A 20,551-nucleotide genomic window follows, 5' to 3' on the forward strand; every position below is an offset into this window, starting at 1 on the left:
TTCTGAGAAGGGAGCCCCCGACATGGGGGTTGCATTGTGCAAGGCCCAGACAACTAAACTGCAGGCATTTTTCACAGCAATTTCAGGTCTCGCTCGTCCAATGGGAGGACGTAGGGCCCAACTCTCCCCAGCCAACCCAGGTGGCTGCCTCTGCCTCGAACGTTTCCCAGTGACGTAGAACCCTGCAGGCCCAGAGGCCCCTCCACACTTCCTGTGTGGGGTTCAGAAACCCGCCTCCCCTCCCAGCCTTAGGTGCCTGCTTCGGAAAATGGTGAGTCTCCCGCTTACAAAGCCCCCTTCTTCATCCCAGCATTGGGAGCAATGGCCCCAGGGTCCTCATCTCCATCAGGGGTTTTGAAAAAGTCCTCTGGCTTCTTTTTCAGAAGTTATAAGCCAACCGGCCTCCGCCATCTTAGGTAGAGTGAGTGTCTGGTGAGGGAAGGATGCAGTCGGGGAATCTCTGGAGAGTTCTGGGACTCTGCCTCTTATCAGGTGAGTAGGATGGAATGAAAAGGGGAGTGTTTCTCCAGACCATGGAAGGCTCACATCCTAACCTGGTGCTGCCCAGTGGTACCAAGGAACCTCATTTACTAGAAAATATAAAGTGTTTGTGCAATGTTAGCATAGGGAACCAGGGCTGGAGGCTAGTGTGTGCCCAGGAGACCTTTCAGAGAACAGCCAAAGGAAAGCAGTTGGGATGATCATATCTACTGAAAGCAAGGCGGTCTTTGTGCCTCTGAGAACAAGCTCATTCTGTCAATGAACAACCGAGCCCTTAAGAACTAACACAGAAGAGATTAGAAGAGTTAACCTTCACTCTTTGTTGTGAGGAGACTAGATAGTTGAACCCAAACTCTGCACAGGGTATACAGCAAGCTTAGTATCTGAGACAATGAAACACCTCATAATTTTCAGTCTTCTTCAGTTGACCAAGAGCTTTCAATTACTTTAGTCCTTTTTGAAGCAAGGTGGAATATAAATTGATAAATAACCAAGAGCATTTCCATATCTCAAAACAGACAAAGAAGATTCTTTTAAAGGTTGCCGTTTATTGAGTGTCAGATACCGTGTTAAAAAAGTCTTTACACATGTTTACTAATTTAATCCTTACCTCCACCTTGGAAGGTAAACGTTATATGGATCCCCTATTTTACAGATGAAGAAACTAATACTCAAAGAAGCTCAATAACTTGTTTAGAACCACACAGTTAGTAAGTGCTGAAGTTGACCTGGGAATTCAGGACTGCCTACGGGCCTGTGCTCTTAATGACAGCACGACATGAGGCCAGACAGCTCACAAGGGTTTTATTTCAGAGACCTAGAAACTGCTATCGCAGCTGGGGCTCCCATCAGAGCTACAGCCATGGCTTCTCTACTTCCTGCTTCATCTTGGGTTTCTCAAGCTTGAATGTGCACACAAATCACGGGGGGATCTTGTTAAATTGCAACTTCTGCTTCAGTGGGTCTGGAGTGGGACTGCGATGCTGCCTTTCTAATAAGCTCTCTGGCTTATTCGTCTGCTACTGGTCCAGGAAACACATTTGGAGTGTCAAGGGGCAGAGTGTGACCCTTCAAGGAATTGGCTTAGAGGCCTATAGTATAAACTATGCTCTGCAGAGGGAGGGAGAGAGAGAGAGAGAGAGAGAGAGAGAGAGAGAGAGAGAGAATACCAAAGACCCAAGAGATTCGGCATCATGAGAATGTGCTCAGTCTGCCCTGGTTAGGCAGGTGCGGGCAGGAGGCAGTTGGGAGGGGTGTCTCACACAATATAGAGGCTGTTGATAAAAGAGGTACACATAAAACTTTAAGGCAGGACTGCCCTGGTGGTGCAGTGGTTAAGAATCCGCCTGCAGGGCTTCCCTGGTGGCACAGTGGTTGAGAGTCCGCCTGCCGATGCAGGGGACACGGGTTGAGAGTCCGCCTGCCGATGCAGGGGACACGGGTTCGTGCCCCGGTCCGGGAAGATCCCACATGCTGCGGAGCGGCTGGGCCCGTGAGCCATGGCTGCTGAGCCTGCGCGTCCGGAGCCTGTGCTCTGCAACGGGAGAGGCCACAACAGTGAGAGGCCCGCGTAACGCAAAAAAAAATAAAATAAAAGAATCCGCCTGCCAATGCAGGGGACATGGGTTCGATCCCTGGTCTGGGAGGATCCCACATTCAGAGGAGCAACTAAGACCATGTGCCACAACTACTGAGCCTGTACTCTAGAGCCCGCGAGCCACAACTACTGAGCCTGCGTGCCACAACTACTGAAGCCCGCTTACCTAGAGCCCGTGCTCCGCAACAAGAGAAGGCACCGCAATGAGAAGCCCACCCACCGCAACGGAGGGTAGCCCCCGCTCACCACAACTAGAGCACTCCCACGCACAGCAACGAAGACCCAATGCAGCCAAAAATAAAATTAATTAATTTTTTTAAAAAAACAAAAACTTTAAGACAATGTCAGGGAAACTGATTTTTATAAAGAATCCAAATTACTGCTAAATGTGGGGTCTCTGGAGGGCCCAGTGGAAATATGATGGGACTCTTCAATGCACAGGCTCTAGTTGATGAATAATTGGTTTCAAATATTTCCATCTCTTTCTCAAGTAGGAAACAAATTGAAAAACCGAACCATCAGACAAGCAGGAGTCAGAGATGGAACGAGAATCTCAGTCTTTGTACCTAACCCAGAGCTTGTTTTTCTTCCACAGTCAGAGATTTCTTTTCAAAATTGTGGCTGGGCTGCAAACTTCTTTTGCTGTTTCTCCAGTCTCCCCAGATGTACCCTCAACATTTTCTAACTTCTGTTTCCCAAGTGTTGTGTGTTCATGTTTAACACTAGCTGCTTTCTTCTTCTGTTTCATCCCGAATTGACCAGGAACTCGTGGTCAGTACGCAGCAGTCTTTGTCACTTATCTGGGGTATAGGAATAACTGTGATCCAGCAGTGGGTGGAAAGGACCTTTGATCTTCAGAAATGGGCAGACTAGGCCATAGAACTTTTTCTGCTTGGAATCTCAGGCACTCACAACATTTACTAACTCTTTTTTTCTTATTTATTTTCTAGTTGGTGCTTGGGCAGAAGAAGGTGAGATATGCTTTCTTTCCTTGTTATGAAATCAGCCCAGTGTGTTTTGTATTTATGAGTGGAGTTTTCACTAGACCTCCCACAGAGCTCCCACAGATACCAATAAAAGAGGTTTCTATCATCTTCTCCTTTGCCTTTTCTTCATGAGTCTAGAGAGAGTTCTAGCCAAGAAGAGGAATGAAACAGAGATCATAGGAAATAATGAGTCTTAACTATTCAAAAGAAAAAAAGTGAGATAACTAAAAAAGTGCAAACAGTTTTCATTTGTTTGCATTTCATATTTGATGGGAGATTTTTGTAGAGGGTTTGTGGCTTGAATGCCTGCATGGAGATGCACTGAAAAAGCCTCTGGGGCAGCATTTGAGTGCACTTTCAGAATTACACGTCCAAATACTTTGAATGTATGCGCATATGTGTTCATGTGTGCACATGCATATGAGTGTGCCTGCCCTGGACTTACTTTCTCAGTCATTGCAGAGAGTCAAGAATGTCCCAATATTGGAAGGCTTTCTATTCAGTCAGCTCCTCCAAATTGAGTGAACCAATTTTGTGTTTAAAGGCAGCCACTGGGCCAGTCTCCATTCCATTGCATTACACTGCCTAATTTGTAGTGTCCTTTGGATACTCTTTTTAATATATCACGGAGAATGTGTTAATGTTACATTATTGACAGATGGGATATGTCAAAAGCACTGATATATTTCAGAATAACTCACCTCTTCCACATGTTACTGGCCATTTAGGGTTGATTTTGTTTATCATTTAATTTATGTCCAATACAGATCTTCTTCTTTCCCCAGCTTTATTGGAACATAGTTGACATATAACATGGGGTGAGTTTAAGACGTACAATGTACTGATTTCATAAATATATTTTTTATATTTATATACCAAATATATATATTATATTCAAAATGATTACTTAGAACCCTTTTTTATAATTAGTTACCAGTTGTTTAATGTAGGATCCTAAACAGCTTTTCGTATACAGCCATGGGGAATTTGAATATCCATCTTTTTTTTTTTTTAACATCTTTATTGGAGTATAATTGCTTTACAATGGTGTGTTAGTTTCTGCTTTATAACAAGGTGAATCAGTTATACATATACATATGTTCCCATATCTCCTCCCTCTTGCGTCTCCCTCCCTATCCCACCCCTCTAGGTGGTCACAAACAACCTAGCTGATCTCCCTGTGCTATGCTGCTGCTTCCCACTAGCTAACACATATATATGGAATCTAAGAAAAAAAAAAAAAAGGTCATGAAGAACCTAGGGGTAAGATGGGAATAAAGACACAGACCTACTAGAGAACGGTCTTGAGGATATGGGGAGGGGGAAGGGTAAGTTGTGACAAAGTGAGAGAGTGGCATGGACATATATACACTACCAAACGTATCCATTGTTTCTAAAGGTTGAGGGAAGAGTCCTAACCCATGGCAGCAGGGTCTGATCTTAGTAGCTGATAGGAGTATTGCTAATAGTTTCTTATCATTTCCTTTTCAGATTTTGAAGAAACTGGTAAGAGGATTTTCACTCTGTACGACTTCCTTTCAAATGTGGAACAGAATGGTCATAGAAGACAATCATAGTAATAAATACTAAGAACCAGAACTATTAGAGGGAAAATACAATTATCTTTCAATGATATGTGCCTATGTTTGTTGCTAACTGTCAGGTCTGATTATAGCTGAGCGTGGTGCGTATCCCCGAGCAACCATTCAGGAAAGAATACACATGTGGGTGTTGGAGCCACCACAAGTTTTTGTGTAAATCATGAATTCATTGAAAGCAGAGATGGCGTCTTATTTACCTGGCCCAGTGCCTGGCACATAGTAGGTGCTCAATGAATATTTTTTGAATGAATAAATGATCATACACGTGAATGCATCACTAGTTCCTTCCCCTCGAGAAGCTGATGATCTTGGGAATTCCCTGGCAGTCCAGTGGTTAGGACTGCACGCTTTCATTGCGGAGGGCCCACTTTCAATCCCTGGTTGGGGAGCTAAGATCCCTCAAGACAGGTGGTATGTCGTAAAAAAAATCCAAAAAAGCTGATGGTCTTATTTGAAAGACAAATAATTGATAATATAGTCTTTTGCATGTTATGGGTAGATACAGAATAAAATATAAAGAGAAGAGTGGTCAACTCTACAGAGGATGGTTGGGGAACGCTCCCCAGAGGAGGTGACTCTTGAGCTGAATTTTAAAGGGTGAGCTTATATTTTAAGGAAGAATATCTCAGGCAGAGGAGAAGGCCATGTAGCGTGTGGTTAAGAGTCTAACTCTGAATCTAGACAGTCATATCTGAATCCTGGCTCAACTTCTTATTTGCTGAGTGTCTTTGAATAATTTAGTTAACTTCTCTGTGCCATAGCATCATTACCCGCAAAATGGAAATAATAATGATACCTAGCTGATAAGGTTGTTATGAGGACTGAATGAGTCATTTACTTAGAACATTATCTGACGTATAGAAAGCAGGGGGTGGATTTTAGCTATCATTATATGGGAAGTATGCAGACTAATTAATATGCATTAAAGTTTATTGAGCATGTGTGTTCTATGTATTGCCCTTAATATTTTACCTGAATTTCCTCATATAACTCTCCTAACATCCCTATTCTACAGGTAAGAAAACCAAGGCTTAGAAAATGAATATATAGTCCAATCAGAGAGAGAAATATAAATGCAGATTTAGCTGGTGCTGAAGCTCATTTTTTTAATCGTTATGAATGTGTACAAAATTTTTGTGAGCGTAGACATCTAGGCCCTTGTATGAGAATGTGTTGGTCTGAGCTCTGCTACTGCATTTGTGCCAAAAGGAGTTGTGAGCAATTTCCTTTACATTGCTTTTCCAAACAAACACACCAATCAGAGTGAAACTTCTATTTACTTCTAAATTATTTTATTTATGATTTCTAGTTTAATATTTCTAAGAAATATCAGTGCTGAAAAATGATTCCCAAATCAAAATATTATAGACTATTTTCATTATACTCAACTCGCAATTATTAACAGATAGATACACCTGGAGAATGACTTGTTTACATTCCTTATGATCTCAGCTGGAGGGCTGACTGAGCAACTGGGGCAGAACTCTGTTCTGTCTCCATTAGCAGGACCCCCAGAAGGAAAGGAAGAAAGTAACTAACACTTTTCTTGAGCATCTGCTATGCACCCCATCCATTTTCACATTCATAATCCATTTAATTCTCACGAATACCCTCTGAAGTGGATGTTTTATCTCCATTTCCCAGATGAAGAAACTGAAGCTCTGAGAAGTTAAATGATTTTCCCTTGGTCACACAGCCTAAAGCAGATCTTGGATTCAAACACAGCGCTACTGACTCAGCCTAGTTGCTCTGTCCCCAACAGCACACTGTAGCAAAACACCCCCAACAGAGAGAGGGCTGTCTCTGAGCACCACTCTCCACCCTTCCAGCTGTCATATACAGGCTCAAGCATAGCCTAGTGCCACCCAGTGTCCCAGCCACAAGTTTTCCAGGAAATGAGGGTGCTCCCCAGCCCACTTCCCAGGGCAAAATTGCCTACTGTGGGGAATTTGGCTGGATCCCCAAATTATACTAGTGGATTTCAGTTGTCCACACCAATAGTTCTAACAAAAATAATTGAGAGTTGATTGCACTCAGATATAATTTAAAATAAAGTCACATTTTATTAGAAGAACTATTTCCTTAAAATGTGCATAGTGCTTCACATAACTTAAGGGCAATAACAGAAAAGTGGCATGGAATAAGAAGAAAGATATTTGATCTCTACTATGAGGGTTTCTGTTAGTTATAAGTAAGAACTTCTGAATAATGAAAAACACGGAAGCCCAAGAATCAGTGATTCAAACATATAAAGGTCTTTATCTCTGAGAAGACCCTTTCATATCTATCTGGAATATGGTTCTTGCTAATGCAAGAGAATAAGCTTGAAGACGACTGGAATTTTTCAGCTTCAGGATTTTAAGACTGAGCTCTAGTGGATCTAAATCTAGAAGCACATGCTGGTATATTCTCAGTTTGATGTATCTGAGTTGTGTCTATGAGCATATCTCATAGGACAAGGACATACCTCACCTTCAAGACTTGGAGCTCCCTAAAGAACAGGCCCTCTTTGGGAATTCTTGGGGATAGTATCTAGTTCCACTTGAAATTTTTCACCTACAATTTAAACTTAAACCAAGGTTATTTTCTTACCGTTCCTTCCTTTTTTCATTTTCAGATGAAGTTACACCAACACAAACAATTAAAAGTAAGTTTATCAGTCTTTTATATCTGCCCTATCTGATGATGCAAGTCAGTGGTTGGGAAGAAGGAATTGATTGAGAGAGATTAACCCCAAGAACTGAGGTCCTCCCAACCTCATATTTCTAACTCCCATTTTAGAAACATTGCAAATAAGGACTGCTATAGATTTTCTTTACTTCCCTCCTCCCCTTCCAAGTCCCCATGTCCATGCCTAAACTCTGAAGTCACCTTCAAAACGTTCTCTAGGGCCCCTTCTCCTACATATCTCCTCTTTCATACCCCCTAGCCAGCAGAGTTCCCTTTTGACAAGAAAATCTAAGATCTAGGATGTCAGAGGACTTTCTGCACTTGGTTGGTTCTTCTGCTACTAATTTGCCTTAAATCTTACTGGGTTCTCCCTTTAATTTCCCTTCTCTTTTCTCCAATTCCCCAGCATATAAAGTCTCCATCTCTGGAAAGAGTGTAGAGCTGACATGCCCTGAGGATACTGTATCTGAAGAAATAACTTGGAGAAAAGATGATACACCAGTGCCCCATTTTGACAAGCCACTGTTACTGAAGGATTTTTCAGAAATAGAGAACAGCGGTTATTATACCTGCTCAAAGGACAAGAAGCATAAGCTCTACCTGAAAGCAAGAGGTAATATAGATCTTCAGAGCAAGCACTATTAGACTCTTTAGGGAGGACCATTTCAAAAGGGCATTCTCAACATTTCCCCTAACCCAACTCACAGTCCCCTGGCATCTTTGTGCTTCTGCGACACTCAGTCCTGGACTGTCTGGGGCCGCACAGCATCAGTGTTTTCCGAAATATAGATTAAACACCAATATGGGGCTGTCTGGGTAACCTCAGTCAGCTCTAGATCTAAAACTACAATGTCCCAAGAGACAAGATTGGGTCCTTTGCATTATATCGTGTCCAGAATTACGGGACACCAATATTAGTTTATCTGATGCTTTATCCAGAGAGGAATTCTCCAGGATTTACAGAAAGGACTCAAAGCCACTCTACTAAAGTGTCATAAACTAAGGCATATTAATAAGCAATAATGATAGCTAACAATCATTGAGAGCTTATTAAGTTTTAAGCACTATACCAAATACTTGTCAGGGCTTTTCACACAATCCCCTTAACCACCATATGGGTTGAGTGCTGTCTTACTCCCATTTTATAGATGAGGAAACAGAGGTTTTGTGGGTTGAACACACATTCCACAGCTTTCACAGCTAGTGAGTAGCATGGCTGGGACTTGAACCCAGGACTGTCTGACTGCAGAGCCTCTACCCATGAACACCACAGTTTGCTTGTTGTTATAAACGTGTTGAAAGGGGGCAGGGGGTGTCTGACCATGGCAGGCATGTGAGTATTAAAGGCAGAACGACCTTCATTTTTGCCTTCCTCATCTCCAGTGTCCTGTGTCTTCCCTTCTGGGTGATTTCTCTTCTTCTCTCCACACTCCCCACCCCACAGTGTGTGAGAACTGCATGGAGGCGGATCTGAGGGTGGTGGCCACAATCATCGTAGTGGACATCTGTGTCACTTTGGGCTTGCTGCTGCTGGTGTATCACTGCAGCAAGAGCAGAAAGGCCAGGACCGCGCCTGTGACGAGAGGAGCGGGTGCTGGCGGCAGGCCCAGGGGTAAGACCATGGAGGAGATTCCCGCCAAGGGGGGATGCCCAGGCCAGGCCAGGATGGGCTGGCAAGTCGAGACAGCTTCTCTAGAACATTCACAGCGTGGCCAAGATCTTGACACAGAGTGTCCCATTTCAGATCACTCCTGTCCTCTCCACCCTTGAAAAATGCAAAAACGTTTACTACCAGGATGGGCTTCTTCAAGTGCCTGTCAGTGTTCTGGAGTAATCAGACTCCACCCCTCAATCTTTGTGGAGACTTTGGGACATTAGTTCCTGCCTTTTCCTTGCCCTCCCGACTCCAACCTGTGGGAAAGGAAACAGTGGAAGGACCTTTAGCTGAGGTCACAAATGATAAGGACAGTGTGGGGTCATTAGAGATGGGATGAAAGAAAGCAAAGAGAAAGGGCAGCTGAAATAGAAAAAAGAAGTAGACGAGAGTTCGCCCTCCTTGATCTGGGTCTCGTTCTCACAAGATTGGTGTTTCCTCATGGCAATGAATCCTTTTCCCTTCCCTCCTCTGCAGGACAAAACAGGGAGAGGCCACCACCTGTACCCAACCCAGACTATGAGGTAACAAGGGATAAAGTGGGGTGAGGGGTCTTTCTAGGAGAGAAGGGGACAGGTGGGACTGGCCCATCAGACACTTGAAATCCCCTCCCTCAGGGCTCCAGGATAACCCACCATGTGCCCGCCTCTGCATCCATCATGGTAGGACGGGGCCATCTCAAAGGCTGCAGGGCTTCCACAACCACGGGTGGTAGGGGTGAGGTGCTGCCCCTATTTCTCTGGCTTATTCATTAGCTGAGCGACAGCCATGGGGAATACCGTGCACCCAGACTCTAACATGATAAACTCATGACTGATGTTCCACCGGCATGCACCTACCTGTTGTTGGAACATGAAAATATTTCACTGGTGAATAGCCCCAAGCTTCCTCCATCCTCCATCCCCAGCACACACACTGCCAGACATCACAGCCCCTCCCCCACTGGACCACCTCTAGATTGGGCAACTGAAGAGTTACTGCCTAGCATAGCAGAGAACCACCAGGATTGTTCTGATTGCTCGGTGTATGTGCACTACCAACTGTTAAATATTTTGAATATCACACCTGGACAAACTCAACAAATATTTATTGAGCACCAGTCAAGAGCGTGCTGTTCAATTTTGCACGAGTGACTTCATTTAATTCTGAGAAAAGGCCCGAGAGTTGAGTCTTTAGTTTCCCATTTTTGAGATGGGAAAACTGAGGCTCACAGGAGGTGAGCAGATCAAATCTCTTACCAGTTGAGCCTGCCTCCTGACCCCTGGTCTAAGGTTCTTCAGAGGCCCTTCTTTCTCAGGAGTGACCTCCTCCCACCCTGCTGACCACCCCCTCTCTATTCCACCCCTAGCCCATCCGGAAAGGCCAGCGGGACCTGTATGCTGGCCTAAATCAGAGAGGCATCTGACAGCTCCTGAAGACACTGTCTCCCACTGACCCAGGTCTCCTCTCCAGGCCTGCTACTCCCTGTTCCCTGGGCAAACCTTGGACCACACAGGAGAACTGTTCCTCTGCCTTGTGGGGAGCTCACACCCTCAGCCTTGTCCCCAGCGGCCTCCTTCCTGCCTTCTCTGCTGGCCCCCATCCAAGGATATTGCTGCCTCATTATCCTTTGAAATATCATCACTACTCACCCCTCGCACCCCGCCTGCCCTCTTATCAGGATATTTATTTCTGTTCTTCACACACCCCCATTCCTTCCTGCCCTGATGGCTGTTACTTCTCCCTGTGGCTCCCTCCTCCTCCTGCATAGAAGTTGCCCCATCCCTAACTATTCCATCTACATTTCCCTGTTTCTAGCTCTCTCTTTGGCGACCCTCTGTGGGAATGGACTGGGTAAATGCTGTCAGAGGTCCCGCCCTGTTCACAGACCCTGGCCCAGAGCTAGTCCTGTGCCCCTTCCCTCCCTGTCTCCACAGCAGGCCCCTAGACGGTCATTTGCAGCTCCATGAATGTGCTAGGCGCCTTTTCAGCTGAGAGAGAAAAGAAATAAAGTGTATTTGGCTGAAAGAGTTGCTGTCCCTCTTTTCTGGGAGGCCCTCAGAGGCTGCCTCGTTTCCTAAGACAACACAGGTCCTCCCTTCCTCTGACTATATTCCTAGCTATGACCCCAAATGCCAGTACTACCTGTTTTCACAGCTGAAACAGACATTATGTGAAGCTCTCTTTGGAAAGGGCATCAGGGAATAAATCAAAAGAGAGAGAGAGAGAGTGAAAGGGAGGGAGGGAAGGAGGAAGGAAGGAAAAGAAAGAAAGGAGAGAGAGAGAAAGAAAGAAATGATCGTTTGCCTAACGTCTTTTGGAGAAAAACATCAAGGATGGCAGAGAGTGCCTGATGGGTCCCTGATGGAGTGGTCAGCTCAGAAAATGGGTGAGACAGAAACAGAGGCCTTAAAAGGTAGCTGAAGGCAGCAGGCAGAAGAGAGGAGGTGAAGGGGAGGCAGCAGACACATATTTCCTCGCTGCCTCGAAAAGGAAGCGCCTCCGCGGAGCTGGGGAGGGGAGGGGAGGGGAGAGGAGGGGAGGAGGTGCTGCCCGGCAGGCCCCTCTCCCTCCACTGTGAGAGGCAGCAGCCTGCAGCCCGAGGCGGGCTGTGGTTTAGCGGCCAGGATGTGGGCTGCACTCTGAGCGAGGGACATGGGTGCAGCGCAGCAGAAACTGGTGTTGTGGGAGGGTTTCTTTCCACTCTCCCAGGGCACACACTCAGCTTGCAGAGAGAAGACGCCAGAGCACTGAGGACCTCTCAGCCCAGCTCAAACCAGCGGGCTCTCCTTGCTCCCTCTCTGCACTCAGAAACCTGTCTGCTGACCCCAGGACTATTTAAGAGTGTGACCACGACTCACAAAAGCCCTTTGTGGTTAGCAGCCTCCACATACTGGACACCCTCAGCCTTGGCCTTGTGGCTACAGTTTCTATCTGTTGGCCCCTGCTGAAGCTGCTTCTCTCCCTGTAAGCACTCAGCACTCAGGTTCAAAAGGAATCTCTGTGACGTTGACCACCACTAGCTGCTCATCAGCAGGCTGGCCCGGGGTGGCAGTTCTGTCCCAGGTATATGTGATGCTGCCCAGGCAAGGGAGGTATGGCTCAGTGTAATGAAAGCAATAATAGCTAACACTTAGGAAGCATTTACTCTGCTCTAGAAATTGTGTTTAGCACTATACAAGCGTTATCTCATTTCATCTATGATGACCGACCGCCAAGGTAGATGTCCTTATTTTACAGATGAGAATAGGGGGCTCAAAGAGGTGAAGTCATTCACTCAAGGTGCACAGTTAGTCAGGGACAGAGCTGGAATTAGCCGCCAAGGCTGTCCAACTCCAATGCTCTGAACAGCTACCCAGTGCTGACTGTGATCATTAGAAATGCTCTCCATTTTCCTGACTTAAAAACTCTGTATTGAATTGCTTAGGTATTCCTTCCATGAGTGCTTTTCTAATCACTCGTGTGACAGACCAGCACTGTGCTAAGTACTAAAAGGATACAAACAGTTCCTGTCTTCAAGGAGCTTACAATTATATGAGTGGTCAAGTATGCAAAAAGTTAAACAGCGACAGAACCAATGTGAGTAAGCATAGAAGTGCTATAGATGGTGTTGTCAGTGTTCCCAGGAGGAACTGGGAGAGCTGAGGTGGTGGGCAAAAGCTCCATGGAGGAAGAGAGACTTGATCTGGGCCCTGAAGGGAAGGATGGAGAGAATTTGAAGTCAAAGGAGAAGGCACTCCACTCACTGAAGATGAACTAGGTAACCAAAATAGCCCTTTAGCTATTAAATAAACTGAATTCAGAGTTGAAAACCTTTCCACAAAGAAAACTCTAGACCAAGATGGCTTCCTTGGTGAAATCTATCAAACATTTAAGGAAGAAATAATACCAACTCTATACAAACCCCTTCAGAAAATTGAAGAGAGAATACTACTCATTCTATGAAGACCAAACTTATCACGCGCAATGCTTAATATTACGTGTCAGACTGGCTGAGCCACAGTACCCAGATACTTGGTCAAACGCATCTCATTGTGTTGTGAAGGTACCCTTTAGCTGAGATTAACATTTATATCAGTCGACTTTGAGTAAAGCAGATTACCTTCTATAATGTGGGAGAGCTTCATCCAATCAGTGAAGGCCTTAAGAAAAAGCAGACTGAGGTCGTCTGAGGAAGAGGGCGCTCTCTCTGTCTCTAGACCTTCCTTTGGGCTCAACATGCAACATCAACTGCAACTCTGTTGCTCTGAAGAACCCTGACTAACATACCCTGATACCAAAAAATCAGACAAAGACATTACAAGAAAAGAAAGCTGCAGACCAATATCCCATATGAATAGATGCAAAAATGCCTCACGGGCTCGCCTGGTGGCGCAGTGGTTAAGAATCCGCCTGCCAATGCAGGGGACACGGGTTCGAGCCCTGGTCGTGAAAGATCCCACATGCCGCGGAGCAACTAAGCCCGTGCACCACAACTACTGAGCCTGCGCTCCAGAACCCGCGAGCCACAACTACTGAGCCTGTGTGCCTAGAACCCATGCTCCGCAACAAGAGAAGCCACCGCAATGAGAAGCCCGCGCACCGCAACGAAGAGTGGCCCCCGCTCGCCGCAACTAGAGAAAGCCCGTGCACAGCAACGAAGACCCAACACAGCCAAAAAAAAAAAATAAGCTTCACAAAATTTTAGCAAATTTAATCTAATAATATACACACAAAAAAAAAATACATAATGACCAAGTACAGTTTTTTTCAGGAATGCAGGATTGGGTTAACAGATCATGCCATCAATGTAATTTACCATATTAACAGACAAAAAAAGTAAAACCATATAATCATCTCAATGGATACAGAAGAAGCACTTGACAATCCTCAACAACTATTTTTGTTTAAAATTCTCAGCAAACTGGACAGAGAAGGGAATGACCTCAACCTGTTAGAGGGCATCTAAGAAAAACATACAGCCTACATCATATTTAATGATGAAAAACAATGCTTTCCCCCTAAGATCACTAATAAGGCAGGACTTCCCTGGCGGTCCAGTGGTTAAGACTCCACGCTCCCAATGCAGGGGACCTGGGTTCAATCCCTGGTCAGGGAACTAGATCCCACATGCCACAACTAAGAGTTCACATGCCGCAACTAAAGATCCCACGTGCTGCAACTAAGAGCCGGCACAGCCAAATAAATAAATATTTAGAATGGACCCAGAACTTTAAAACAAACAAACAAAAACACAAATAAGGCAAGGCTGTCCTTTCTCCACTTCTACTCAACATTGTACTGGAGGTTCTAGTAGTACAATGAGCCAAGAAACGGAAGTAAAACAGATCCAGATTGGAAATGGAAAAGCTAGAAATAAAAAACTGTCTTTATTCACAAACAACATGATCAAATATATGGAGTATCCAATGGGATCTACAAAAAAAAAAGCTACTGAATTAATAAATGGGTTTAGGAAGTTTTCAGGATAGAAGATCAATATACAAAAAGTAATTGTATTCCTATACAATTTCAAGGAACTACTGGAAATCAAAAAATTTTAAATAACATAAACACTATCATCAAAAATATAGTAAAGCACCTAGGGATAAATCTGACAAAAGACATGTTCATGGACTGGAAGACTCAATATCATTAGGATGTCAGTTCTCTCCAAACTGATCTATAAATTCAATGCAATTCTGATCAAAATCTCAGCAGGCATTTTGTAGTAACTGAGAAGGCAATTCATACGGGACTGCAAAGAACCTAGAATAGCCAGACTACTTTCTTTAAAAGTTGTATCCCAGCCATTCCACTCCTGAGTATTTATCCAATAGAGATAAGAGTGTATGTCCTTGTATATGAGTGTATGACTTGTATAATGATTTATGTATGAATGTTCATAGCAACTTAATTTGTAATAGTCAAAACCAGGAAACACTCAAAAGACAATCAAGGGGTGAATGGATAAACAACTTTGGTATATCCATACAATGGAGTACTACTGAACATTAGAAAGGAATGAACTATTCATAGATGCAAAGGGATGGATGAATCTCAAAATAATTATGCTGAGTGTAAGGAGCCAGACCAGAAAAGGGTACATATTATATTATTTCACTTATTTAAAACTCTAGATAAATGGAAACTAATCTATAATGACAGAAAGCCGATCAGTGGTTGCCTAGAAGATGAGAGGATAAGGAAGAGGTTGCATGCAAAGAGGCACAAGGAAACTGTCCAGGGTATTGGGTAAGTTCATACTTATCAATCTTGGTGATGTTTCACAAGTGTATACATATGCCAAAACTTATCAAATTTTACACGTTAAATATATGCAGTTTATTCATGTCAGTTTACTTCAGTAAAGCTGTGTTTTAAAAGCACAAAAAAAAAGAGAGCTGAAGGGACCCAAGTTTCCAGAAGGGCTCAGGTGAAGGTCAGTGTTTCTCATCCTTGGCTTCACATTAGAATCAGCTTAGGCAGTTTGAAAAGTCCTGATGTTCCAACCCAGTATAATCAGCATCTCTAGGGGTGTCACCCAGGCATCAGTACTTTGAAAGCTCCCCAGGAGATTCCAATGTGCAGTGAATTTTGAGAACTGGTGAGCTGTAGAGGGGGACATAAGGGTATATGAGGAGCACAGGGTCAAAGGAAGTGTGCAGGGCATGGGAAGGACACAAGTATTGCTGCAATGCAAGCCGTGGAAGAGTTGCCCAAGGTGGAGGGATCCAGTGTGAAAATTGGATCTAGGGCTAGGAGGACTGCAGCAGTAGGGTATAAAGGGTAGGAATGAATCATAACCATGAATGAAGCATGTGTAAATTGGAAGTTCATTCTGTCTCTAACAAAGTTGGGGTCTGTGTGTATCTTGAGGAGATAGTGGGCAGAATCATCCAGACCTCTGGCTGTGTGGTTGCTAATAATTTTCTCCTTTGGGAACCCTGGTCTAAGAAACTCCCACTCTTGGGGACTTTCCTGGTGGTCCAGTGGTTAAAACTTTGCTTTCCAATGCAGCGGGTGTGGGTTCGATCCCTGGTTGGGGAGCTAAGACCCCACATGCCTCGCAGCCAAAAAAACCAAAACATGAAACAGAAGCAATATTATAACAAATTCAATAAAGACTTTAAAAATGGTTCACATCAAAAAAATCTTTAAAAAAAAAAAAGTCCATCTCTCATTAAACTGTTCTGAAGTTTATTGAATTACTCTTACGCAGAGAAAAAAAAGAGGGGTTCCCACACATGGTAGACAGGCATGGGCGTAAAGGACACAAAAGAGTAAGTGGCCTCAATTCTTCCTCTAAACCAGAGATTCTCTGAATTGAGCCTGCTTCAGAATCACCTGGGGACCCAAGAGTGTCCCCAAGTGGGACCCAAGTGTGTATTTTTTAAATAAATCCCAAAGTTTCAGAACCACCACTAACCCAATGGCCAAAGATGCCATCTATTGAAAATATCCTAATTCCCCACCCAGTCTCAGACTCCAGCTTTCCAAGTGTGTGGAGAAGGATAGTATGTTTTCATTGATGAAGAGTTTCTGATGCCAGTTTACTATGCAGAAGGCAGGGGTGGGGCAGGGACAGGTTCTGAGGAAAGAAAATAGAATGGTACCTTCTATACAGGGGAAAAGGGTACTGAAGGGGCCCTGGCTGAGACCTCCTTGTAGGTAGTGGCTACCACTCCACAGGAGTCATGAAGCCAAGGCCAGCCCCTTAGCAGAAATGGGACTTTGTCATACACACTCTCGGAGCCTTGATAAGAAGTGATCCTCAGGGCCTTTGATGTCTCTGCCACCTCCGCTCATGATGTCATGGAAACTTCTGAGTGGCTGTGTCCCTAAACACAGCAGCCCGCCCTCCACTGTGGTGAGGAAATCAAAGCCGTAGAAGGGTTGTAATAGGGGACTGGAGCCAAGAGAGTGTGGTGGGGCCGATCCTGCACCCAGGGAGCCCACCAGGACAGAAACACCAGTGGGTCAAGATACGGTGGGAGACGGCCCATCACACGGTCCATGTGGGGCAGAGGAGGGAAGTGATGAAAGAAGGACACAGATGGGCAGGGGAGGGCAAGGGCCCAGTCAGGTCAGGGCCACTCCCATGCCTTGTCCAGGAGCCTTCAAAAGTCCAGGCGCCTGCTGAGTGAAGGAGGACAGCTTTCTTGGCTGAGCAAGGAGAGAAGGTCCAGTCGATAACCAATGAGCCTAGAAGCCACCAGCCTCAGGTTCACTTGTTCCGAGCCCAGTTCTCACCAAGATGACTGTACTGAGCATCATTCCGATCTCGAAGGGGCTAAGAGATGAGAAGGAGAAACAGTGAGGCAGTGTCAGAACTGTCCCAGGGAGAACCCCAGCAGACCCCAGAGATGAGAGATCATTCCTGGCCATTCCAGACCCCCCAGTGATGGATTCCCCACTAGGATCTTCACACACATACACATTAAACCTAGTATCAGGCTCTCCATCCCCACTCACTCCTCCCCCCATTCTCATCTTTTTCCCCTCAGGGCTCACCTGATAGAGCTGGTCATTCCCCAACAAAACTTGAGTGTCAGCAACTAGAAGAACCAGGGAAAGAGAGTCAACAAGGGCCTAGGAGATGGGACAGGGAGACCCCATGAATGCTGCAGGGGGACCAGCATTGGTCACACCCTTGGAAGTCTGCATGAGCTACATGGGCACCTAATTTCTGTCAGCAACCAGTTGTAGGAGGCCTTAGGAGATTGCAATAGTGACTCCCAGGTGAGACACAACCCACCTCCAGCCCCGTTCCTTAGCAGGTACACACTCATACCCACATTCACAGCCACAACACACACATGTTCTGTCCCTTCCACTTACCCCTGGAGAGCCTTCCAGTCTCGTGTCCAGCAAAGCAGTAGATACCCAAAGCAAGGAGCACAGTGGCAATGATGTCAGTGATGACGATGCCTGCCAGGGTGGCTGAGTCCAGCTCCACACAGTTCTGGCACACTGTGGGGGAAGGGAGGCCAAAGGAGAGGTGGAGGGTCTTCAAGATCAGGGAACCATCTCTGCCTCTTAGGTCAGCCCCAGGATCTCTCACGCCAAGACCCAAACTTGGAAAAAGTCCTGCTGAGAGCCTTGATACATCTACCTCTAATCTTCAACCCAAGAAATCCCTGAGGAGAGCCAAGAAGTTGTCTCAGCTTTGTAGGAACTTAAACAAGGCAGTAGGCCAACCACTCTCCCAACCAAGCCCCTACTGCTTGGGTCACAAGGTCCCTATTGTTCTTTTGCCATTAAGCTATTTCCCACTCAGGGCTCCAAAATCTGGCTCATACCATTACGAGAACAACCCAGTTTGTTGAGAGCACAGACTGGTACACCAGAGCTCCCTACACCTAGAAAGTTCTCATATCCAGAGGCCCCATCCATTCCAACGCAAAGGGTCTTGGAAGCACATACTTCGATAGTATACTTGCAGAGTAGGTGTTTTGCTGGTTTGTCCATCTGCCTTATTGCACACATACAGTCCTCGTGGGTCCAGGCTGCGTTTTCCCAAGTCCATAGTTTTATTGTCTACAGCCAGTTTTCCTACCGTTCCTTCTAGCCACGTGATACTCTCATTGCATCGCAAAAACACTCTGTCCTCAAGTTCCTCCACAGAGATATCGAAGGGGCTCACTAAGGGAAAAAATACCACAATTGGAGCCAGCTCTTTGGTCTGCACCAGACTGCTTGTTCTGCTGAGGCTCATACTTAAGAAGGACCAATTTCCAAGTCTAGAATAGTTCATGGTTTCTAGTGAGAGAGACGGAAGTCACAAGAGAAGTGCTTCAATAGGCTCCCCACAAACTGCAGGGACCAAGAAGGACATGAGGATACAATCCAAACAGAGGACAGGCCCTGATGGACATGGAGCAAAAGAGGAAAACATGGAGTTGGGTCGATCCAAGAACCTTCCTGGAAATGTGTTCAGACCACTGATTAGAAGTAGGAGGGGAGCCCAGACTGCTAAAACACCCAAGAGATATGGAAAGGCAGAAGAATGGTCCTCGATTGGAGATGTCCTCATTTTTTTCTCCAAGAAACCTTCTAATTCTACTTCCCATCCACCTGCAACCCTCCCACGTCAACTTCTCATCTTCTGCCCCCTCGCCTCACCCTTGCCCCAACCACTACCAAGGGAATGGTACTACTAAAGCCTTTCCTATGGCCAATGATGGCTGCGGGTAGGAGAGAAGCTAATATGAATTACCATCCCAGTGGTCCAAAAGGGGACCTAGGGCAAATCCCATGTAAAGATTTTTAGTTGTTCCACCCTTGCTTAGGAGGAGAGGGACAGGAAAAAAATTTTTTATTGAATCTGTTCTTGGGGCTCCACACAGGTCAAGTCTTGTGGGGAGTTTAAGGGTTGGAGGTACGAACAGCACCTTTCTAGATCCACTGAACTGCTGTGACTGAGAGCATCTCCACAGCCCACAGAGGCACTGGAATCTATATCTCCAATCCCAGGAAAAAGTGGAATCTACATTCTTCCTGAGATTCATGGTCAGTAACCAATTTGGTTAGAAGAGCATCCTCTAGAAAACCCCCCGACGAGCCATTTCTCGTGCCTCTGTAGCAGGTCAGGAGAAAATGCATGTATTCTCAGGGAGATACATGTACATCAGATGCTCCACATCACAGAGTCATGTATTCCTTGGGGATCCGTTTCCAATGGAAATCCTGGATGTCCCAAAGAAGCTGACTACTAGGGTAACCATTCATCCCAGTTTGACTGGGATTGAGAGAATACCTGGGACATGAGAGTATCAGTTTTAAAACCAGACAAACGTGGATGAGTGGGTCATTCTACTACCCCAAATCTGCCCTCCCTCCTGCTCAGCCTCAATTTAACTTTTCTCTTAAAGCATTCCCCTGAGTGCTGGGCCATGGCCCCAGGTGGTGACATCATGATGGCCAAATGACCAAGAGTCCTGGATCCCAAAGGCTCTCTGCCCTAGAAGGAACAGTGCTCCCATTACCAGCCCTAGGCTAAGGCACACACATACTGCAACACTTCCTACAGATCTCTGGCCTAAGGTCTTCAGAGAGACATTCAAGGCAAAGATGCACCCCTAGCTGGATTCAGTCAAAGCCAAGAGCCTGTGCTTCCCAGACCCTGTGCTACGTCCCAACATGGCCCTCCTTGACAACGCTGCCTGGTGAATTGAAGCTAGCATTGAGAAGGACTTCCGAGTGGACCACATTCCAGGTGGTAATGTCGCTCTTAGGTCCCTTCTCCAAGATGCCCCCATCCACCCAGAGAAGCCTTACCTTGGGAGAGAAGGGCAGCCAGTATCAGGCCAGACAGAAAACTTCTGTGTTGCATCTTCCAGCAGAATTCATCCAGAAGACAGACCCAAGTCACAGAACTATCAGCCAAGGTGAAAGCTGCCTTCCCCCAACTGACTCATGTGTACCCGGAAAAAGTAAAGGGTGGTGGAGGCACTAGAAGACGCCTATTTCTCTGCTCTCTGCTGTTGGTGATGGGAGGCTGCCAGGGTAGAGGTAGGCTGGGGGTGGGGTAGGAAGGAAGCAGGTGCAAATCGCTCTTTCTCAGAGCATGGAGGGTGGGGGA

At 45.6% G+C, this 20,551-nt stretch overlaps 2 protein-coding genes across 2 annotated transcripts; one reads left to right on the top strand and one right to left on the bottom strand.

The window, feature by feature from the left end:
* The first annotated feature begins 382 nt into the window (after window positions 1-382).
* CD3E (CD3 epsilon subunit of T-cell receptor complex) lies at window positions 383-10,965 on the top strand. The gene is made up of 8 exons (XM_079928181.1): window positions 383-492; window positions 3,049-3,069; window positions 4,576-4,590; window positions 7,303-7,332; window positions 7,762-7,968; window positions 8,800-8,967; window positions 9,487-9,533; window positions 10,358-10,965. The coding sequence occupies exons 1-8, from the start codon at window positions 444-446 to the stop codon at window positions 10,412-10,414; spliced, it is 594 nt and encodes a 197-aa protein (XP_079784307.1). The 5' UTR covers window positions 383-443; the 3' UTR covers window positions 10,415-10,965.
* Window positions 10,966-15,298: 4,333 nt separating this feature from the next.
* On the bottom strand, window positions 15,299-20,381 carry CD3D (CD3 delta subunit of T-cell receptor complex). Its single transcript, XM_079929543.1, has 5 exons — window positions 20,248-20,381; window positions 18,394-18,612; window positions 17,809-17,940; window positions 17,482-17,525; window positions 15,299-17,260 (listed from the first exon to the last, which is right to left on the bottom strand). Exons 1-5 carry the CDS (start codon window positions 20,300-20,302, stop codon window positions 17,195-17,197), a joined length of 516 nt encoding a protein of 171 aa, XP_079785669.1. The 5' UTR covers window positions 20,303-20,381; the 3' UTR covers window positions 15,299-17,194.
* Between the last annotated feature and the right edge of the window lie 170 nt (window positions 20,382-20,551).

This window comes from Stenella coeruleoalba (assembly GCF_951394435.1).
Source record: "Stenella coeruleoalba genome assembly, chromosome: 8".
NCBI lineage: Eukaryota > Metazoa > Chordata > Mammalia > Artiodactyla > Delphinidae > Stenella > Stenella coeruleoalba.

Bases quoted from the DNA above. Each gene is read 5' to 3' on its own strand.
- CD3D (XM_079929543.1), bottom strand. From the start codon at position 20,302: ATGCAACACAGAAGTTTTCTGTCTGGCCTGATACTGGCTGCCCTTCTC. The intron at 17,941-18,393 runs GTATGTGCTTCC...CTTCCCCCACAG, and splicing joins TCTGCAAGTATACTATCGAA to TGTGCCAGAACTGTGTGGAG. The intron at 17,261-17,481 runs GTGAGCCCTGAG...CTCATCTCTTAG, and splicing joins GGAATGACCAGCTCTATCAG to CCCCTTCGAGATCGGAATGA.
- CD3E (XM_079928181.1), top strand. From the start codon at position 444: ATGCAGTCGGGGAATCTCTGGAGAGTTCTGGGACTCTGCCTCTTATCA. The intron at 8,968-9,486 runs GTAAGACCATGG...CCTCCTCTGCAG, and splicing joins TGCTGGCGGCAGGCCCAGGG to GACAAAACAGGGAGAGGCCA. The intron at 9,534-10,357 runs GTAACAAGGGAT...TTCCACCCCTAG, and splicing joins TACCCAACCCAGACTATGAG to CCCATCCGGAAAGGCCAGCG.